We start from the raw sequence: 23005 nt of genomic DNA, 5'->3' as shown, positions 1-23005 counted from the left end.
TCTCAGCTTAGTGGATAGGAAGGCGAGTATGGAGGGGAGGAAAGCTAATGCTGTCGTTCTGCCATCATTCTCCAGTCCACACACAGCCCTCGAGGAGATCATCCACCCATCTGAGGCTTCTTGTGGCTATTGAGAGGCTGCCGCTGTGGGGTGAATGCCCTTATCCATAAATATAATTTTCAGAGCTTAAATGACGCCTGGGAATTGTTTGGAAGGCATTTGTGCCATTTCATTAAGACATGCTGAAAGCTCCCATGAAGTGTAACGTGCTTGGAATCGTGCTTTGTCAAGGCAGGTAATGTGGGTTCTGGGCTTCTAAATTTTGTCATTTGAAGGTAATGTTCCTGGAGATAAGCGGGTAAATGTTGTGTACAGCTGAACTGTCAGAGGGGCACTGGGCGTCTGAGCAGTCAGCATCCTGGGGCAGTGCTGCTTCAACCAGGGCTTCGGGAGGCTGTGCGGATGGTGCTTCACACTGATGTGCTTTAAGCTGTTTCCCTAAAACAGGTGAAGCAGAAAAAGGGTAGGATTTAAAAGAAAGAGGAATAAAACTTGAGATTTGTTGTTTTCAGAGGTTGGCTTTCAGGAAAACATCAAATGGGCGTTATAGTTGGCAACCCTTTGAAGCCCGTGGCTGTAAAGTGCTGAACTTCAGTTCACAGTTCATAGCCTCAATAAGAGACCAGAGACTGCTCCCGTGGCAGTTGGAGGAGGTACTTCTGAACACACTGGGATGTAAGTAGGCCGATCTCCTTGTCTCGGTTCAGCTCAGCTCTGGTCTCTGAGCAGCACTCAGTTCCTGGTTTTGGAGCAGACGTGGATTTTCTGCCTCACAGTGTATGGTGAGACTCCTGATGAGCAGGATCGGGGGCACAAAGGAAAACACTGCACATCAAACCTTTCATCGGGCAGCCCAGCTGAGCATAGTGCAGAACACAGCGCGTGGCCCTCGTTCCGTGCTGGTGGCGAGGAGCTGTGCTGGCTGGCAAGCTGTGGGTGCACTCCAGCACCCCTCGTACTGCAGTGGGTGAGCTGTGTGTGGGTTGATGCCCCTGCCAGTGCTGTGCGTGGAGGCAGAGTACAAACGGTTTTGTGGAGTCGCTCAATGCCAGCGATTAGGCTAGTTAAGCTGGTGAACATCTGAATGAATTGTGGCTGCAGAACAGTTTGAGCTAATCTGAGTCACGCTACCCTGAGCACAATGCACTGGGTTTCTTAAGGCAGCGATGATTACAATATGGTGCTGCTTACTTTTGAACAATGTACAAATCAGTAAATCTAGAAGCTTTATTTAGAAGAACGCAGTGAAGTTATCTGCTTCATCTTCCCTGCTGTCTCCTGACCTCTCCCCCCTCCCGTCTGTACCTCATGAGAAGTCTGTTTTGGATTCAGTCTCACCCTTCAGCTTTGCCACCAATGGCAGAAATGTGGATTGCCATAAATCTGTTTGTCTGCATTAATGTTAATATGCAGATTATTTTTCTCCTTTCCTGGAAAGGATAAGCCGTCTTCCTTACCTCAACCCTGGTGGTGGCACATTGATATGCAAGGCAGTGATTCCTGTCAGGAAAAGCTGCAGCGTGTGATAAGTGAAGAATGTCTGGGAGGGAGCAGGCAAGCTGTGTCTTCTGGAAGCATGCTGAGCCCTTTGTCTGGGTTTTCTCCATGTATCTCACTGACTGTTGGAGTGCGAGGCTGGAATTATCTCTGTATACACATGGAAATAAATGTATGTGAGGGTGATCATATTTTTACTCACACAAAATAAAAAGTATACGTGAGCGTGGGAGTCAGAGGATACAAAAATGGATAAAGAACCATAGAATCGTGGAATCGTTTGAGCTGGAAAGGGAGCTGTGAAGGCTGCCTGGTCCAAATCCCCTGCAGCACACCGGGACACCCGCAGCTCATCGGCGCTCACAGCCCCATCGCTGAGCTCAGCTTGTGCTGCGATGGGCACCGAAGGGCAGTCCTAAATTCCTGTTCCTCACGAGGTTCATTTAAGGATGATCAGCTTCTAATGCAATACCTTAAAGATAAAATATGTATTTTTTTGTCTGTCCATTTCAGATGAAAATCTGTCAGAGCTGGTATAGCAGGGCAGGCAGCAGGCAATAGAAAATGACTGTGGTTGCTGAAGGGAACACAGGAAAGCCAGGAGGGCATCGTTAGGGTGCAGACTGGCATAGCTTGATTTTATAAATGAAAGGCATAATTGGATCATTTAGCAAGGGATGGAGCTACCAACTCTGTTTGTGTTAACCATTACATTTAGCAAAAATGGAATTGTCAGAATTTCTTAACAACAAAGCAGGATTGAGAGGTTCCGTTAAATTTATTTGGAATAATGCTGTTTGTGTCAGTGGTCCTGTGCTCAGCAAGTTGCAGTATTGTCATTCTGAACATACAGCTGTAGTATACAAGGTATTAAGGATTTTAAATTATCTTCTGAAAGATGGAATTTCCAGAAATTCCTGGACTGTCCTGGGCTGATGGTTTGACCTTTCTTTGTTGTAGGGGAGCTTGAGGAGAAAACCCTAAGATGGCTGTAAGAGGAAGGTTAAGGACTGTTTAGTAACAGAATGAGGTACCCCAGATCACCAGTGGGCATTCCTGGTCCTTCTCTCCAAGAGAAGGTCAGAGTCATGCTGAAACTTGCCTAGGGATGGCATAAAGACGTACAGTTATGGACTGTGTATTTTTGCTTTTTTTCTTCAGTGGTCTTTGAACAGTTTTCATAAGGCCACTTCACATTGCCCGTTTTAGTATTTTATATATATATGTTTGAAGTCATTCGGTAAGCACAGATTTCACTATGAAAACCAGCACAGTTCTGACTGCAAAAACTTGCTCTGAAGTTTATTTGTGTTTCTGAAACACGTTACAAAGGTTCACAGAACACATGTAAAGCACAGTGTTACAAATGGGGGAGAGAGCTGGTGTGATTTGCTTAGGTGTCATACCAAACATGGGATAAGGGAAAGGATCATAGGGCTGCAGCTGCTCAACCCTTCTCCCTTGTATAAGGTAGGCTCTGCTTAGGTCTGCTAGCAGCTTCTGTAGGCAAAACGTGTGTGCTGCTACGTTTGGGACTGAATTCCAGGCTCCTCAAGGAGCCTACTAAGCAGGCTGATTGTTACCTATTGGGTTGGATTAATTTAAGAAATTGTGCTTGGTTGTTTTTTTGTTGTTGTTTTTTTTTTTCAATTAATCTGATCTGGAGAGCATATTTATTGTCTTTTCATGTTAGTTTGGGGTGCCTGCCCTTCCAACTGATCTGTTGCATGAAATGAGTGCCTGTGGAGCTCTCTGATATTTTTTCTTAATCATTATTTTCAGGATCCAACAAACCTGGATAAATTCAATGTCTCTAACTTCTTTCATGTTAAGAACAACATAAAAGTGGTTGATCCAGGTAAGGCTGAATTGAAGGTAGGCTAAGAAAACAGCAGCCTCAATTTGGAACTGGCCCTTTCACATCAAAGATGTTGATAAATTTTGAAACAAAGGTGTGGTTTGTTTAGAAATTGTGAACTGTCTCTGAGTGCTGTGCAGACACTGAAAGTTTTCCATGTCCTTTAAAAGTATGTGGAGAGAGATAATTGAAAAGAGGAGGAAAAATAATTTGCCAGTAGCCTCGTACCAGAGCTAAGAGCAGCAAACCTACGTCCTGTCGCAGCTCCCACCTGCTGTGTGCTGGGCACCCTCCTGCACATAACTGCATTGACAGTGTGTTGTTCATCCTTCTGTCTGGATGGCAGCAGATACCTTCCAACTAAGATTGATACATTTTTCTAAAATACTCCTAAAATTATTTCATTAAAAAATAAAATACCTTTTTTTTTTTTTGTTCTTCTTTGTGGATATTACACCTGAGGAATTTGCTTTGCAGTTTTATTTATTCATTTATTTCTTTGATAGGTAAATGCTTACTGATATATCTGCTAATATTACATAACTGGAGGAAAAAAGTCTCTCCTGTGTCCTTGGGGTTTCCTCTAGAACTGTTTCTAATGAGGTCTGTGTGCTGATTCTGAGCATGGTGTGTTTTTCTGAGTCTTAACTGTGCTCAACTCCTTAAGGCTAACTCTTCAAGCAAGCATCTTTCGCTATTACCCACTTCTTTTTTGAGGGTAACATCTGAAGGATGGAATATTTAATTTTCAGTAAATAGAAGGCTGCCAAGATGAATAAAACTTGCTTTAAAAAAAGAACTTATCCAGTCTACCCCACCAGCTTCCTCCTCCTGGTGTCACGGTAGAGATCTGATCTTGGGAGTTTTGCATTGCAGACCTGGTCGTTCAGTGCATAAGGGGCAGAATTTTACATTGTACCCAACAGGCCGTTGTCTTTATTGTTCTGTAGAAGTAACTTGATTAGACTTGCATGAACTTGGATCATTTGTAGTGGTTTCAAAGAGATTTCTACAGCAACTGATTTGAAGTTGATTTTTCTTATACACATTCATATCAGCATTAATTGTGTCGTATTTTAGGTTACCTTGTCTTCAGTGTTATGCATCGCTACTTGTATTGCTTCTGCAGGAATAGATATAGTTACTAGACTTCTTTTAAAAAGTAGAAATATCTGGAAGGTATTCGTGTAACAAGGAATGTAGTAAGCTGAATGAGAACAACATAGTTTTTATTTTAATTTGGAATGATTTAACTCTCTCTTATCTAGATGAAGAAAAAGCAAAATTGGATCCATCTTATTACTTGAAAAATACAAATACAGAGACCCGAGAGACTTTACTGGAGCTTTATAAAGAATTCAAAGGTGATGAGATTCTAGCAGCTACTATGAAGGCTCCTGAAAAGAAGAAAGTGGATAAGCTGAATGCTGTAAGTTGATGCAGTTTGCACTTTGGCACCAATATACTTCTTGAAGAAAGAATATTGCAGGATAAACAGATACCATCCCTTGTGTTTTCAGTTACATGGATGTTTATCATAGTTGAGAATATGAAAATCATACCTAGATTCCATAGGAATACATTGTGTGTGTCAGTGAATTTCTTTGTTGAATCATTATGAATGAACCTAAACACTTTAGAAATAGAGCAAGGAGGAGGAATCTTTCTTATTTGGCCATGATGTATGTGCTGGAAGAATCTTTTTTTTCCCAGTTTGCAATCTCCTGCTTTGAATTTGTTTATCATTGCTTCCTGCAGTTACTGGCAGAGGGAACACACCTTAAGGGCAGTACAACTGAGTCATTTCTGGTGTGGGCAAATACATAAATCAACTTTCGTTGCTTCCCCATTTTTTCCACTGTAACGCAGGATTTTCTGTGGAATATTTTAAAGGATGTTCTTTCAGGTGCATGTTCCTGTGTGTTCATGGTTATCCAAAGAAACATTCATCTGCATGTAGATTTCCTCCAGCCAGGCAGAGTATTTTTCTTTCCTTTTATAATTCTGGGATGTCTGTGTCCTCATGCTTTGACTATACTTAGACAAAAAGGAGTAGTAATGCAGCATATGGCCTTTTATGAGGAGGCTTGGGGGTAGCTTCTTAATGATTATATATGATGTATCATATGTGTCCCATTTTTAGAGTGTCATAGCATTATAGAAAAATTAAAGGTTTAGAGAAGAAAAAAGAGGTAAGAGATAATGATGAACTCTATGTTTGGAGAGTCAGATCATCATGTAAATGAGCTAATTATGAACTTGCATAGTGGGCAGCACAATCTGATGGACGGAGCATTGGCCTGTATTCTCTGAGCGTTGCCCCAGCATCGCTGAAAGTATCTCTTTGTTTCTTAGTCTTTCTAATTTACAGTAACATCCTTGTGTGATGTTCACATTTCATTGTGCAAAAGAATGATGAAGCTGAAATCAGAGCCACGGGACAGGAAGGGCCTATGCATGTGAGGGGTTGGTTTGTCTCTGTGGTTCACCGGATTTTCCTTCCACTTACTCAGCAGCGTTGCAGAATTTTACAGATGTCTTGCCAGCAGTACTCCTTTCATACCTCCACCTGTGGACATACAAGTAAATTCTGACAATAAAATCTTTGTGTAATAATGTATTAAATTATTGTGGAACCCCTTCAGCTCAGTGCCTGGGCAGCCTTAACTGGAGGAGAACGTTATAGGGAACAGATGGAGAAATACCACTGCATCACATATCTGTCCCTTTCTATAGGAGCTAGAGCAGGAAGTCTGTCTTCACAAGTATGATGTAAATTCTACTTGTGTGTTTATACTGCTTGTACAGTACTTATATGGCATTTAAAATAGATAGATTCTAAGATCTAATGTCTTTTTCTCTTGCTTTTTCTTCTGCAAACAGGCTCATTATTCTACTGGAGCAGTAAGTGCTTCCTTCACCTCCACTGCAATGGTACCTGAAACTACCCATGAAGCAGGTACCAGAACTATGTACTTTCAAGCTGTTTGCTTACCTTGCAGCTTTAAGGTGTGCTCCCTTGAACACACACTTCTACAGGGATAAGGAATGGGCTGCTAAGTGTTCAGTGATGATGCCTTGCAAAGCAGATATATATGTGCTTTCCCGTGATCTCATTCTGGAAATAATGGAGCAATTATGAATTAGCTTAATCTCTGAATGGCAGTTACTTACATCATTAATTTCAGTTTGTATTCTTATGGCTGGGACCCACAAAATGGGGTATGTGCTTACGTAGGTTAGCTGTGAAGTGAAATCTCTTCTCATATTGCAAGAAAATCTTTACCACCCTTTTGATCTAACCTAGTTTGGTTAGATTAACAGCAATTTTTTTGATGATAACTTATGATTTACTACTTTTCAAAGTTATACTCTATCCAAAAGTACATTTCAATAATATGAAGATTTTCATTTTCTAGCCTCAGTATAAATTTGTAGGCCTTACTAAATGTGAACGTTGATTAAATAGCTGAGCAGTTGGCATGTCTGTGTGGAGAGATGTCTGGCTTTTGGCTCTTAAATGTAGAAGTACTGAACAAAGATTGAACGCAGCACTGAAGCGACGTGGTTACTCGGTTCTGTTCCGGAATTACAGTGATTTACACATGAATCTTTGAGCACTGGAAGTGTTTGACTAATTGGATGTTTTGACAAAACAGGAGTGGAAATATTCTAGATTGACCCCTTGGTTTGACTTTCCAGTAATGTTTCCAGCGATTTGGCTTCATTTGTTTTCAGAACTGGATAGATCCTCAGATGTCAGCAGTTTGTGGTTGGCTGATGACAACCTGTTTAACTTCCAAATTTAACAAGAAATTATTTGATTTCAAAGTAATGTTTGTGATTGGTAGACATTACTTGAAAATTATAGTATATAACATTAAATGTTTCTGTGATTTAAAAAGATAGATATATAGTATCTATATTATATTGTTGGCTCTCAAGGAGTTGGCTTTCTGTAGTTCAAAGTGTTTTGCACGAAGATTAATGTGAGATTATCAGAGATAAATTGCCAAGTATAGTCCCTGAAGACCTGGTGTACTCAGAGGAACAAGCCAGACAGCAGAATCTAGTAATTTGTTTGCTGGTCAATGAATAAAATTCTAGAGATCTATTTACTGCCTTTTTGCTTTGTTACAGCTGCTATTGAAGATGATGTTGTAAGATACCAGTATGTGAAGAAAAAGGGCTATGTACGACTTCACACTAACAAAGGAGACTTAAATTTGGAGCTGCACTGTGACATGGTACTGTATGCCCTGTAGGCTGCAACTTGTAATTTATCTCTAGGTAACAAATACATTAGGAGCTGGCAATGGAAGTGTCCAGAGATGAAGAGTAGTGTATAGTTGTAATAGAAACAGGTAAGTAATTAGCTCTTGGTGATTTTGTTGTGTCTCCTGCATGGAGTTTCATCTTTCAAGCAAAATATTAAAGGAGATTCACAGGGAAGGTTTTTTTCAGTGTCAAAGGATGTATTCAAACACATGAATTGCATGTAATAGCTGTGTTGTATTCATTATGGTTCCAGACAGGGTGATCTACTGTGATATTTATGTATTTTATTTTATATGTTATACTACTGTATGTATCAATGTGCTCTTGAGAAGTGTCACACATTTTGGTGGGGCAACTTCTAATATGTCAAACTATGTGTTTAGAGCTTCAAAGGATTGAGGGTACAGTGACCCAAGTAGTGACTGGGTAAGAAAGGCAGAGATTAAAAAAAAAGCACAGAGAAGGGAGACAAGATTGCTCAGGAGGTAACTAGAAGAACCAGGACAAGAACCTTGATGAAAAAGAGCAATCTAAATACGCCTGATTAAGTTCCCCAGGAACTGTTAGATTTGTTTCTAAATCCTGGGCTTTACAGAACAAACCTAAACAGGTAGACAGGCATTCATTTAAAAATGAGTGGACTGGAGGTTTTTTTATAGCCAGTGCAGCTTGGTTCTGCAGGAAATCTGTGGCTCTTAAAATAATAAACGTGGTAAGACTTATCCTAGACAAATGAATGATGGCAACACTGGTGTCTCAGATGACACTCAGATGCCAGTGTGCTTGTTTTTTCATTTGTACAGGCATATCTGTATAAGGAAAATATTTCTAGTACAAAAAGCCCAAACCATCCATTGCGTGCTGAGATTTTTAGTTTGGGAAATTAGAGGTCTGAAAGTAGATTTTTTGGGGTTTAAATGGTAAAATGTTCTTGTCAGGATGCTCAGAGAGCTAAAGACAGTGATGCTGGCTGCGATTTGGGGTGCCTGGTATAGAATCCAGAGATGCACTGGGAGAATGCATGCTTTTTTGCCTAACTTTGTGAACAGCTGGGAGATAGGAAAATGAACGAGAAAGACAGTCCTGCCAGCTTTCCCTTCTCTTCTTTTCTCACAAGCAAGGAGCAAGATATGTGCAAACTTTTCAAGCTAATCTATACAAAGAATATGAGAATCTCCCCAACAGCTGATGATGCTAGTAATTCTGTAAGTCTCTGTCATCCATGCAGGTGTTTTCCATGCTCTGAAATAGTAACATTATGTAGTAAGGCAAAAAGCAGAGGATGTTACTACAGCAATATTTGGGGGAAGCAGCAGAATGAGCAGATTGCATTGAATCATTTGTTTTGCCATATGTTCTGAAACTGGCTCCTGGCTAATGCAGACTGACTGCAGCTATTCTTGTCAGCATGGTTTCTTTGGCCGCACGTGTGACCAGTATCACTCAGTCCTGAGGACTCAGGCTCAATCACCCATTATAAACTTCCTGCATGATATCCATTGTGTTTCCTTTGTTAATGGATGAATCCCTATTCGTCTCCCTTTCACACACTGCTTCATTATGTACACACTGTGTACCGTTTTGCACAAGCAGACCTGCACGAACACTGGCCATCTGTTTCTTTCATTTCTCTGTGTCAAACGTATCTGTATGAATTAAGCAGACCTTTGGCTTAATTGAGGAAGAAGATATGTATATTTAGAATCGTTAGAAGAACTGACTGCTGTAGGGAGGTTTTCACAACGTTCACTTTAGGTCGTTGTCCAAGGTCCATTCAATCAGTTCCTCCTGGAGATGCTTATTTTTCTCCCTGTACTGTATAAGCAGCTTTTGCCCTTCTATTTTCCTGAAGCGCTCTGAGCTTAGGCACATAAGGTAGCTCAGTGCAGGGTAGAGCAAATATCTTACAGACACATAGTACATAAATAGATTGCACACATATATGTGGATCAGCTACAGTGGATCTATTGAGATTGCAAAGGCAGATACAGAAAATGGGGAAATGCCAAAATTAAGGCCTTCAAACATTCCGTTCACTCTGCTGGTGAATATGCACAGTAATAGTATTTCATCCCATGATGTTTTTGTTAATTCTCTCTTCTGGATCATTCAGTACATGAGCTGAATCAGTTCTGGGATGTATCTAGAACTGTATAACGAATCAGTTTGTATGCAGGTTTTTGTTTCTCTGCAGACATGTAGAATGTGGGTAAGGCACTCTGTGACCCGGTGGCTGTCTCCCTTGAATGCAATCTGAGGGAGTTGGATGCCTGCCCAAATTAATGTTGCATGGGCTTTTTGGTGGTCGACTTCTCAGCCTTCATGATCTTTCATTGTAGCTGGTGTGGGTAGCAACAGCTTTTCAGAAAGAAATGGAGTGATAAACGGTTTTCAACTCAAAGCACTGTATTGATACCCGCTGATAACACCAGCAGATTTGGGGCCTCTGGGTTCAACACGCAGTTCTGTGCTACCCGAGTGAATGGGAGAGTTGATAACAGTATTAGGCTGTCAGTGCTGTTTGAATTCAGCCAAAATGTGTATAATTTGGGGAATCCATTTATCTGCTCTTTCTCTCAAGCGGTGCAACTGCGGGAACAAACATATGATTTATGAGCTATGTTACAGTGCTGCTTAGCTTCTTTTTTAAAAAACTGGGCATTATCTGACTGGTTGTTCCCTTGACCTGACCACAGGTTCCTTTTTGTAACTGCTGAGTGATATCCTGCGCTCAGATTATTATGGAAGACATGCTAGCAGTGCTTGAAATTGTAGGGTACTGCAAGCATGTGATTGTGAAATGCTTTAGGAAGCTTGAGTCTTAAGTTGCTATATAAGTATGATAAATGAGTACCTGTGTCTAGAGGTAGAACTTAGAACATTCAAATTACTTTTTGAAATAGTCTTATGGGCAAGACTTAAATATACATTTTGAGGTGAAGTCTTTTTGCCAAAATAGAGAACCACAAATGACATACTTGCTCTCACAGAGTGTGTCTCTACTTGGGAGTCTTTGGTTGCATTTTCATGGCTACGGACTCTCTATTTAAAAAAATATATATTCTTGCATCTCTGATCAGAGCAGTCTGCATTGCTGCTCAAGTCCACGGGGTATCATTTTTATTTTTAACACTCTCCCCCCAACCTCGGATTCTTTCTCTCTGCCCTCAGTTCTTGTGATTCCAGTTCTCTTTGGATGAGAAAGAGTTTTCCCTGGTTTTGTGAGTGAACAGGCAGCATGGATTGTTTGCAGTTCAGTTCACACATGTGTGGAAACTTTTGCTTTAAAATAAATTGAGGCATCTTCATACAGTAGTACTTAAAGGTGCCAGTCAATAAGGTTGGTAGTGATGAGAATCTTCCAAGTTCCAAAAGCGTAATCATGAAATGTTTTGTACTGATCCAAGGCAGGAAGTCAGTTCTGCAGTATGATTTAAGTCATCTTCAGCTACTTAGTGACAGGGTACAGAAAGAGAGCATGAAATAGAGCTGGAATCCAGGTACCTTCTGTGTCTGTTCAAAGCACCAGAAACCTTCACTTATGTTCTGGAACAATGATGAGTGACCTGAGAAAAAGCAATTGAGATTTTGGAAGACAAATTGGACCTTTTTTCACCCATTTGAGTTTGTGCCTCAAATGAGTAAAAGTACACTACTGTTCTGCCTTCTCTTTGCACTGTGGTGTGTGCCTGTTGCTCTTTGTTGCTGTTTGTTTTTTTCCCTGTCTTCTTATTCAGAATTCCCAGACAATAAACAATCATAGATGCCTGATTGCACTATGCAGCAACATGGACAGTCTGCCAGTTCAGACCAGGAGTCCTTCATGAGAACAGATCATATTGGACTCCTAGTCTCTGCACCTGTGGAAGGGAATGCAGATACCTGTCTTTGCCTACAGGTTGCTTTGAGGCTTGTACTTTTTTTTATTTTCGTTGTACCATGGAAATATATGTAGATTTTTTTAAAAAGCACTCCAGAAGGTCCTGTCAAAATGATGAGCAGGTGGTTTGGCGTGCTGTCTCCCTTTTCTCTTTTGTGCAAGTTGTCACTAGAGAGCTGGTGGCTAAACACATGCTCACAGTAGTAATTGAATAGTAATCTGTAGCTGCCATGTCAGGTTTTGTTAATTCCCTTGTGTCTCTTTGATGTAATACCTTAAGGTTTAAGGGCAAGTTGGCGTAACAAAGAGGAATGTGAGATGGATTTCAAAGCCCCATCCAGCACTCCACAAATGCTTTTTGAGGTTTTAGGACTTGACAAACTCTACTTAATGATGATGTCTTGGCATAACTATCTGAAGAAGCCATTATTCTACAGACAGTGATGTTTTAATCTTTCAAGGCCCTCTGACCTATTAAATATGCCTGTGATCTATAACTGTGTAATCTAGCCCCCATTCTTTGAAATCATCTTTCCTTTTGTGTAAAGGACTGTTCCAAAGATCAGAAGCTTATGAACTTCTTATCCATTTCCAATGGGAAAGAAGTGAGTTGCTTAAAAAATCCTTTGACCTCCTTGCATGACGAGGTCCTCCAGGCTTCCTGAATGTCTCATTTTCTTTCCAAATTAAACATCTGTTCTACTCACTTTCTGCCAACTGTATGGCAAATGTATGGCTGCTGTTTTACCAGTTTAGTTGTACTGTCAGTAACGTTGTTGTAGGGATGAAGTATAGTGGTTGTAAATAGCTTGGCATGTTTTCATCAAAATATGTAATTGCAGAAGGACCTGCAAGTTTTAGCTTTGAAAGTTCTGGTTAACAGAAACTAAAAACAAATCATTCAAACCATTCTTTTCCAGTGGCAGAACTGGGGGTGAGGAGATGCTCAGCCAGCTTCCTGTGTGCCTATCCCTGCACTGTGGACCTTGCTGCCCTTGGCGTTTTATGCCCAGTTTCCTGATATCCTCTGGCTTTAGATAACTGGGAATACATTTTTCACATTTGGACCTTTCTGTCCCTCTAGCACTCTCGGCAAGTTGGATCTGGCAAAGGGAATTGATCGCTATTGGATTCCCTTCTGCTTTTGGACATTTGACAGTGCAGGAATCCCATACCAGCTGTGTCTGCCACTTGGTGAACCCAAACCTGAGGGTGAGGCAGGCAGTTTGCACAGCTGTTGCTCTTCATCTCTTTCTGACACGTTTCTTGTTTGTACCTTGGCACTGATGAGATCAGGGTGACCTTGAGAGGCTGACAGCTACCAGAGCTTTACTGTGTAGCATGGAAGTGATTACAGGGTGCATTTTCTTAGAAAGCAGAATTTTTGTGCTATTTGCAGACTGAAGAAATGCCAGGGAGCTGCTGTGGGACTTGTGATGCTCCAAACTTTACAGCTGCTGGAGGTTACTTAAGCAGTTTAAATTGGATCTGTATCGAAATTGTACCTAGTGATTCTGTGTCTTATTTGCTGGCGCCCAGCCTGCTTCTGCTTTGTCTGGCAAGCTCCTCCACTCTTGTGGCTTGTGGATTGGAAGGGGGAAGGGTTGTTTTCTTCTACAATAAATAAAAGTTAGAGGAAAAGTAATAACTGCAGCTAGGAATGACAGCTCTGCCTCTGGAGAGCTAGCAGTTAACATTGACAAATTAGATGAGTGAATTAGGTACCCTGTTTAGCTTGAATTGTTCTCAGCTAAACTGATTGATTGTCCCTGTACTTGCAAAAATGTGAAAACTGAAACTACAGCATGTCATTTCTTATTGGCAAGTTGTCTAAGCTAAGCATACCAGATTTTGAAAAAGTTTTCAGTAGCATTGTTAATGTCAGAACTGAAAAGTGCCTCTTAGAAGTGAAATTTAGCGATCTGCTATAACCTTTGCTCAATAGCTTGTTAAATTGCCGTGGGTTTCAATGTAATGAGAATGCTATCATTCTACTGTTTGTTCTAAGAAAACTTTGATGCTTTGAGGTAGCAAAATAGGTAAATGTTTGCTATCAAGTCAGCAGTCTTTTACCTGAGACGAGTTTGCTTGTTCTGATTCCTTAAATATCAGTGAGAGTCTTGCCAAGTGTTTTACTCCACAGAGCCCTGATGCTTTTATCTTTCCTACCTCATTGGAACTGATCTCTTCTGATCACAGAACACAAAGTGACCCAAATGCTTTTGCTGACTGTGTGACCAGATTGAAGTTGGTCTCCCTTACACAAACTGCATCGTCTCTGACTTGAACCACAGCAGGCAGTTGTTGTTTGTTAGCATAACCTGTCACCACAGGATCACCATTATCTTTTTCGTAGAGGCACAAGCAGAAAGTTTTGCATTCAATCAGTAATAAATCTCAGGTTCAGTCATGCAGTTGTCTTCATATCAGGCTCAGATTATCTAATTTATCCAAAGCAGTCAATGTTCTTGCCAAATCTCCCACTGCCAAGTGCATCTCAGTAGCTCTTGTAAGCAGAATCCTGTCCAGAAGAGAAGAAAAGGTTTGTGGGACTGTGCAGAACAAAGTTGCATTCTGCAGCGACCACACAAACATAGCTGGACTTTGAAGCCTTTGTTCCAGCTACAAAGACTGATGAAAAATGTGTGTAAACAAACCCAGCTTTGATACCTGAGTGTGAGATCTTGTGGAAAATGTAAGTCTCTCAGTCTTGGGATACCAGTGTGCCCACCTGTTCAGAAACTCCTCCCTGCTGCATCCCTCACCCCATTGCTGAAGGCAGAGGGATGGCACTCGGAATCGTGCAAAGTTCTGCAGGCACAGCTGCCTTCTTGTTGGCTCATTACTGACAATGGACTCCAGGCTCTCTTTTTACTCCTGACCATTCTCGTCTCAAATTATCAAAAGCAAAAGTTAACATCTCCCTTTTTGGTCTTTTTGCATTATTAATTACATTATTTTATTCTGCTATGATCTAGACGTACATGTATGAAAGTCATGGCCAAAACCTCACCTTCTTTTGTAATCCCGTTGATTTGAAAGTCAACAACAGGAAAAAGGTTATGTTTTCTTCATAACCTTCAGTGGTTTCTCGTAAATCCATAATGATATTCTCAACCAGCCAAACTGAAAAACTGCAGAAAGCTTTTCTCTCCAAAGAGTGCGGTAGGACAGAGCTGGGAAACCCTCCTTTCCTCTTGTCCTAACGGGAGAACAAAAGCCAGTCTGCCTCTGCATCATGTCCTTCGAATTAAAGACACTTCTACTCTCTCCAAGGGACAAACACTAAGGAAAAGAATGTTTATACTGAAATGATTCTCACTTTGCAGTTCTCCTCTCTCATCAGTTAAATGGGTCACTCCATTTGTAAAAGTCAGCTTAACTCACAGTTGGTATTGGACAGCTGAGAGCCAACCAGAAAACTGAAGACCTGCGACATCCCTGTTGCCAAGGTACACGAGATGGGGAAAAGAGGAGCCACTGAGTTGTTGCTATGGCTGCAAGGAAGAAGGCTTTGCTATGTGAAGAGCTAATCATTTCAAACTGCTTCATCCCTCGAGGATCTGCATGAACCTTGGAGGAGAAATTTCACACTAAGCGTTCAGAAGCTGTCATTTGCACATCTGTATAATTTCCCTGCGCTAATGCCATTTCCCTTTTATTTCTTTTTGTCTCTCTAAATTGGATGAACTGTTGTAGTTGCACTAAAATACAGAGCTTTTTCCATTAATCCTATGTGTCAAAGCAGAAATAATCTGAAATAATGGAAAGCCGATTCCTCGTGAATTAAAATCTTATCATACAAATGCCAGAATCCTGCTATTAAGAGGCATGAACTAGTGACAGAAATTTTGAAGGCTTCAAATTAAGTGTAGGTTTTTCTCTTTTTTTAACATAGATCTCCTTAGGCAATTTTTGTTTTGCTTCAGTCTATTTACATACTTAACAAAAAACCAACAGAGAGCACATACACTCCTCTACGAAAGAGCAGCACAAAAGATAATGGTGATGTTGCTAAGGAGCTGTTTACCTGCCAAGTGTGTCTGTATGATGCCTGTGGTGACCATGGGAACCAATTTGGGAATTATTTAAAGAAAACCTTGCAGTGAAATGATCCTGCATTGCATGTACACTAAGCATTTCTGTAGTTGCATTTGAAAAGCCTATTTCTGAGAAAAAGATGTAACTGGAAAGCAATTTAAAGAGAAGGGTCAGCACAGGTACTGCCTGAAAAACACGTTACCATGTTAATGCTTTTTAATGTATGTTTTACAGATCGCATCTTGAAAATAAACAGCAGTACTGTTTTAGGTTATCAACTTTGTACACGTTTAAAGCTGTTTGATGCTGATCAGCAAGGGACTTAGTCTGATGCCTGATCTCATTTCTCTTAAAAAATTAATTACAAGTTGCTGTATTCCCCCTAGAGAACTTATTAACTGTGTCTTTCTCTCCAAAGAGCACTCTGCTCTCATGAGGTAAAGTGCCCTGGGCTAAAAGCTGCCGATTCCCATTTCTAATTCAAAAAGACAGCTTTAGCCTTATTTTTATCCCTTCTGACATTTTTTTATGAGTGATAACTAGTAGCACTGCTGTAGGATCGAGCTTGTTGCAATATTATCTTGTAAGGGAAGCAAATGCAACAGAAATGATTCTTCTAGGGTTGAATGTGACTTGGAAGGTTACGTACAAAGAGGATTTTTCAGTGTGTGTGTGTCCAGTTCAAATAAAAGCTTTTAAATTCAGTCTTTTGCTGCATAAACATTGCAACTATGGGAAAACATCCTGTTATTTGAAACAGTTGTAATGGAATATCTCTACTTAGAAGTTGCCGTTGGGATACTACCAAAACGCATGCCTGGGTATCATTCTGCTATAAAACATTGCCATTGCAACCCAGTAATGAAGTACATAAGAAATCTGAGATTATAGTTGCTGTAAGATCAGAACTTGTTTGTTTTTCCAGTTATGTTACCTGAGAACTGCCCACCTATTTGCAGAATAATTAACAAGAAATTGTTAAAGAATTCCTAATGCTGTGAGAGGCAGTTTGGATAATTAAGGGGTGTTTCTGTGTATACAGGGGTTAGAATGACTGTGCTGTAGATGAGAAAGTTATGGATGTTCAGGATGAATAAACATATGGATCTACTTCTAAAAGATGGAGATTGTTTTGCTCTTAAAAGACCGTGATTAGACTTGCCTTATTTTAAAAATGTATCCCTGGGCTTTCTTTTTTTGCTTTTAAGCCACTTCACATTGTATGTCTGAGTCTCTCTCTGACTTTTTGCAGCTTTCAGACTAGTGGTAAGACCAAGAGTAGTCGAGTAGTCTCATATCAATGCAAAATGAATCAGTGTATTTCAAAACAAGACTTCAAGTCTTGAATGTGTTTGTTTGCAGATGTCATGACTCGTGGGGGCTTTTATTGCAAGCACATACAATAAGTATATTTTCAAAATCTGTAACAACTCAGATTAGTTAGATGTTTGGGCTTTACTTGGTGAAGCTGGAACATGTTTATGAACGTAATCCATTGTGGAGCTAAAAGAAAAGACATGTCCAAGTATAGGAAACAGGTTGTTCCTATATGCGTGGTTTGCGCTTGTTTGTATGCGTGAAGGTAGGTTAATCCTGCAGAGAAGAGCATCTGTAAGGTTACAGAGGGAGGATAATTGTTGTACAGGAGGGCTTTTCAGAAGGTGTGTTTGGATGCTTTCATCTACACTGTAAAAGGAAATTAAAAGTGGGCAATGTATTCAACATTTTTTTCCAGATTTTCAAAGATTTTTGTCTTTATTTTTCCTGCGGGTAGACCAGTGTTCAAAGTGGTGTCTTTTGGGATCATCCCATTCTTAGTCCTAAGTTGTGAAGAGCACAAAACACTTCTCTTCCAGTTAATTTTAATGCACACATTTGCAGTAGCGAAGTAGAGAAGCCAGGTACTTTCTTACTTTGAGAGATTAGTGCTCAATGGAACCAGGATTATCATAGAACTCAGTTACTTGGAAGTCTGAGCGTGCCTGCTTTCACTGCCATGATGTCTGCTGGGAGTCCATGTTATCTGAGTTAGTGTTCAACAATTCTTGGTGTGAGTTGGAAAGTCTGGGTTTAATTTATTCTAAGTACTGTGTGCCTGTTATCCTTAAAAGAAAAGAATATATTGTATTCATTTTCTGTAGAGACAGACTCATTCTTCAAGAGTCCTGCATGTTTCTTTGTAAGGCTTGAAAGAGGGTGACTCATAATCAGTGTGATGACCAGTTTGATTGTCTAAAGGTGTGGCTTAATTAAAACTTCTGTTTGTCTTTCAGACACCTCGAACCTGTGAAAATTTTATCAAATTGTGCAAAAAGAACTACTACGATGGGACAATTTTTCACAGGTCAATTCGTAATTTTGTGGTGAGTACTGACCAAATCCTTTTTAATACACAGTATACAGCGCTCTCAAAATACTTACTAAGCTTGAGTTCTAGTATCTTCTTTGCATTAGAAGTATATTAAAATATATCTCCAGAACTAGGATTGTCCCACCTTACTAAATTTGTAGTTACAAGTCTAACAGGTCTTACTAACAACTGTTTCTGACTAATACTATCAGAGAACATCACTGGCATCCAGACAAAGCCTTTGAGAGTCATTGCCTTGCCAAGGCTCTTGCTATGTTCCTCAAGCTGCAGGTGAGTGGTTAATGAACAGAAAGGGAGGGAGATGCTAATTTGCATATGTAATTCTGCATCCTGTTGAAATCTCACTCAGATGAAGCATCAAAAAGCTGAATTTCTGATTCAGGTTGTGGTGCCTCGATGCTCTCACATCATCCTTTCCCAAGAGTGCTCCAGGATATGAAGGACTAAGCATTCAACTTGTACTTGAAAGCTCTGTATAACTGTAATCTATTCCCTTCGTATGCTATTGAGCACAGCTGGTAGAAAGAAGCAAAAGATCTTGTTCAGTTGAAGCTCCATCATACAGTGGTGAACAGTATGAATTCAGACTTGCTGGTCATTTTAATCATGCTTAACTTGGTATATAGCTGTAGCACAACCAGCACACACAGTTGGCTGAATTTGGACCACTGTAATCAATATTTTATGAGTTTAAGTAATTATCAATATGTTAATCACATTTTGTGAGCATACATAAGACTTTAATAAAGATACCATACTTTAATAAAGTTATCAAGCTATTATGAAGATATCAAGATGTAATGCTACAGAAATGATTTAGAGTCTTTCAGGGCGAGACTAATAACTCATTTTGATAGTCTGAAGAGGCATGTTTTGCATTCAGAGGTCTGCTTCTCAGATTTAAAACTTGGATTTGGTTACTCACCATGCCTAGTTAATAGTTTTTCCATTACATTTTTAATTTTACATTGAGATTTGCCAGATCTTAGAAGACAACGAGTCCTTGAGACATCTTACTGCTACAGCAGTCCGTTGGAAGGCCTGGAAATATGACCTTTGTTTACATAGGTTCAGTCCAGGGAGCTTAGGGTGCTGTAGCTGTTCTGTAACTTCCTTTCAAAAGAATTAGCAACCTGATCCTGAAGGCAGTGTGCATCTTCCAGAGGACATCACTGAATGTTGTATTCCATCATGCCATCATACAAAAAGAAAAGCTTTTTCCTTCTGGCGGGACCATATATCTTGGTTAGTAGTTAAACCCACCATTAAAATTGTGCTTGTGTGCTATTACTGTATAGCTAGTTGTGTCACACTGCCTTTACTGGCACTGGACTACAGAATATTATGTATATATATATTAGTGATTAAATTTATTATTGTGAATGTTTTCACATGGGAATTTTCCCATTCAGGTAGTGAGAAGGATACTATAAAATATGGATTCAAATACGTTCTGCATCTCAATTATTTCCTTTGCGTCATGTGTTGGATTGGTAGCAATATATAAAGCCTTTTGTTGTTCTAAATACGTCATCAGTTAAAAAGCATGTTACTCTCTAGTACAAAGTGGAAAGGATGATCTGGTTAACCCATTTGAGACTGTTTATTTTCCTTATTTACTCAGGAGACCTATTATTTTTATAAAACTATCATTTTGCTCTTGGGTAAGTAATGCAGGAGGTGACAGCCAGCTGATAAAAAAAAAAAAGCTCCAAATAAGTAGTAATGGTTTCCTTGATGCTAACTTGTAACGTTACTTAGTTCATGATGAAGAAAGTGAAGCAGAATTGACTTTTATAGCTTGTGTTTAATGTCTTTTGCACAGATATATATGTAACCTATTGGTTTTATTGTAATTCTGCAGATTCAAGGAGGTGATCCAACTGGAACGGGAACAGGTAAGGCTGTGTTTGAGTTAAGTAAGCTGTTCTCACTTAAGGCACTGTGTTGTTTAATTGGTGTCATCTAGTACTTCTAATTAGTGCTGCACATTTACTCATTATCCACTTGTACATTTTACCTACTTGCTTGTAGATGTCACCAGCCTCCACAGCTCCTTGTACGCCCTTGTGGAGTTTTGTACATTTTTATTCTAGTTCACACATACGTCACTTGTATATGCAAGCACTGCGTTCTTCTGTGTATGTTCACAGACCACCTGAAAAAAGGATGTCTTTGTAATTCTTTACCACTGCTTACTTTGTAAATAATGTTAGTGTGAGTTGCCCCACACATAATCCTCAACAGTTGCATGCTCTGAGACAGGAATTAAGTATTCTGAGTCTTGATGGCAAAAGCCTGTTAACACGCTTTGTTGCTGTATTTGCGTGGACTGTCAAAAGAATTGTGATTTGATTTTGTTAGAGGGAAAGTTTCAGTTCAAATCCCAAAAGGTGAAATTAGGAACATCTTCTAAACGAGAAATTAAAGAGATGTCGGGAGACCAGAGAAATGTAATGGATTGATGCGGGCAGCTTTTGCCTTTTTGTAGGATGGGTTCAGCTCTTGCTTTGAAAAAATGAACTTGTTGGTGTCATTCTTGTTGCTGTATGTGCAAATGGCAGAAGTACTGTAAGGCAGTACAAGTAGTAGTTGGCAGGAGGCTGGCAGGGCTGCTGTTCTGAAGGTCAAGGCTCAGCTCTACTGGCAAAGGAAGTAGGAAGTGTAAGACCAAAGGAGGGAAAAAAACAAAGACCATAGGAGAAACGACTCCTCTGTGAGTTATTTTTAAAAAGGAGTATAATGACCTCTAGACTTTTCCATCTTGTTTTTCTCCTTGTCATTCTTAATTAAAGATGGTATTAAACAGGTATATACTGTAGACAAGGAGTCTTGCAAACAACTGTCAAGGCTATTAAAGTTCCAATAAAGCGAACAGTTTATACTCAAATAAATATGACAGTGTTGCACATTTGTTGACACTATGGTCACAAAATGGTTTTGATGTTTTGAACATAACTGCACTTTAAATATCCTTAATAATCCTTTATCTAATGTGCTAACAGTAGCATCGCAAGAAGATGTACTGAACAGGCAGTCTGGTGAGCTACCTGACTGCTCTTGATCTCCTGTGCCTGCGTGCTTGGTGCTTACATGAAGCAGCTTGGGCAGCTCACAGTGTCAGCAGTCGGTCAGGCTTTGCTCCCCATTACCTGGCTTACCTTGCACACTGTGAGGTGTCTACAAGCCAGCAGTAACTTCGTGTAGAGATGTGTGTGCCTCATTCAGCCAGTATTCTGTGCTGGGATCTATTGTAACATCTCCAGTTGTGTGCTGAAACTTCGCCGTGTAATTTGGTATCAATTCTTTAAACCCTGTAAATTAGAGGAAGTACTTATTTTTAACTATAGAATGGAGAAAAGGAGAGAATGTATCTCCCTTACAATTCTCTGTGCCCCTCTATAAATTAATGCTTTGCTTAGGATGGGTGACTTAAAACAATGTGAACACTTAAAGTAAACAAGAGTAAAGAGAGTAAATAATTTGACTTCTCTGGTGTCAGGGAAGCATATTTGTAGAACAGGGCTTTCTTCTCAGGTAATTCAACTGGAAATAGTGAAGACTATTCAAAAGTTATCCTTGAAATTTTATTTTAAACTGCCGAACTGTTTCGATCAGAGCCTTTTATAGAAAGGCTTGAGACAGGCACAAACTGTGCTCGGCTCTCCTGGGTAAGTGTGCTTTAGTTTAGGAAAACACCCTGCAGAAGGGCTGTCACTGACTGACTCTACAGCTCCCCAGGCTGGAAGCAGCACTGAGCCTTACCTCTCTTTCGTGGGTTTTTTTTGTGCATCACATGGCGTGCCCTTGAATTTCTCATTCAACTGTCACAAAAGAATGGTCCCAACTTGGTTGGCATGTGAGTGGCCAATCACCGGTACTCAGTAGTTAACCTTGGGATGCAAGAAGGATAGAAGTGTAGATGGTGGCATCTGCAAGCTCATACCATGCTAGAAACAGTGAGGAATTGAATTTTAATTTAGCTTATTCAGCAGCATTGCCAAAGAGTTAGATACGCTGTCCTGTAAGTTTGATACTGATTTAGAGGACCAAACTAATTTTCTGTAGCCATAAACTTCAAGTTTCATAAGACTACTGGGAGAAATTGTGTTGTGTTGCAGTGGCTTCTTTCTTTAACAAAAAAAATAATAAAATAAAAATCCATAAAGGCAGTATTCAAAGCAGTAAGCTGAGTCATGGTCATTCTGTGTAATGATTAATTATTTGAAAACGAATTTTACATTTGTGATGTGTCTTTTCCTGCTGTTCTTAACAACAAAATGGTTGAACTCAGTGAATAATTCGGTCTAGCTCGCAGTAGTGCAAATGGAACAGCTGCTCTGTATTTTCAGTGTTCCAAATAATAGAAGAAAAGTTGCACGTAGGAAAAACAGGTTTAATATCCCAAACCCCTTGTATGAAAAGGGGAGAACTGTATCCAGGACATTCCATTTTCAAAGCAGCACAGGCATTTTTCAGCTACTCACATCCTGTTGGAAGATGAAATGAATCGGGTTGAGTTTGCCTCTGTCCAAGAAGGCACAAAGGAGGTTCGTAGTGCATTTTGGTTTGTGTGGAACAAAGCAAAGCACTTTTTTCCCCTCCTCTGAACTGTCGGTAGCAGAGAGACTGTGGTCAATCTTGTTCAGTTCTGCGGTGTGGTTTCCTAGCAGGGAAAGATACTAAAATGTCACCAGTTGTAGAACTCTTCTCTTGCATGCCTGAAGTTTAGCAAATGGACAAGAGTGAGGCCTTCTTAACTGGAGCAGTACGCTCCATTTAGATTGCAGCCCCCCAGATATGTGGGTTAAAAGTACTGTGTCTCCTTGTCTGGAAGGAGAGAAGCACTTACTGGATGAACTCAGGCTTTCGTATTTGCACAATGATTCAAGAATATCTTGGAAAGCTCTATGGAAGTGTCAGATGTTATTGTGTACCTCGCTGTTCCAAATGACAAGAACATTACAGAAAGTAAGCCATCATTTTTGTGAATCAGAGCCCTCCCACTTCTTTATCACTG

The 23005-nt window shown here is 40.1% G+C and overlaps 1 protein-coding gene across 1 annotated transcript in view; it reads left to right on the top strand.

The window, feature by feature from the left end:
* Window positions 1-23005, top strand: part of PPIL2 (peptidylprolyl isomerase like 2) — a 58144-nt gene that overhangs the window by 16444 nt on the left and 18695 nt on the right. Inside the window, exons 9-14 of the mRNA XM_010719965.4 lie at window positions 3340-3415; window positions 4684-4844; window positions 6299-6374; window positions 7556-7662; window positions 17888-17977; window positions 19850-19883. Of these exons, the coding sequence (XP_010718267.1) occupies window positions 3340-3415; window positions 4684-4844; window positions 6299-6374; window positions 7556-7662; window positions 17888-17977; window positions 19850-19883 (544 nt within the window). The remainder of the gene's footprint in view (window positions 1-3339; window positions 3416-4683; window positions 4845-6298; window positions 6375-7555; window positions 7663-17887; window positions 17978-19849; window positions 19884-23005) is intronic.

Source organism: Meleagris gallopavo, chromosome 17, assembly GCF_905368555.1.
Source record: "Meleagris gallopavo chromosome 17, MGAL_WU_HG_1.1, whole genome shotgun sequence".
Classification (NCBI taxonomy): domain Eukaryota; kingdom Metazoa; phylum Chordata; class Aves; order Galliformes; family Phasianidae; genus Meleagris; species Meleagris gallopavo.
Note: the sequence above shows the minus strand (reverse complement) of the source record. Positions and strands in the feature narration are given on the sequence as shown.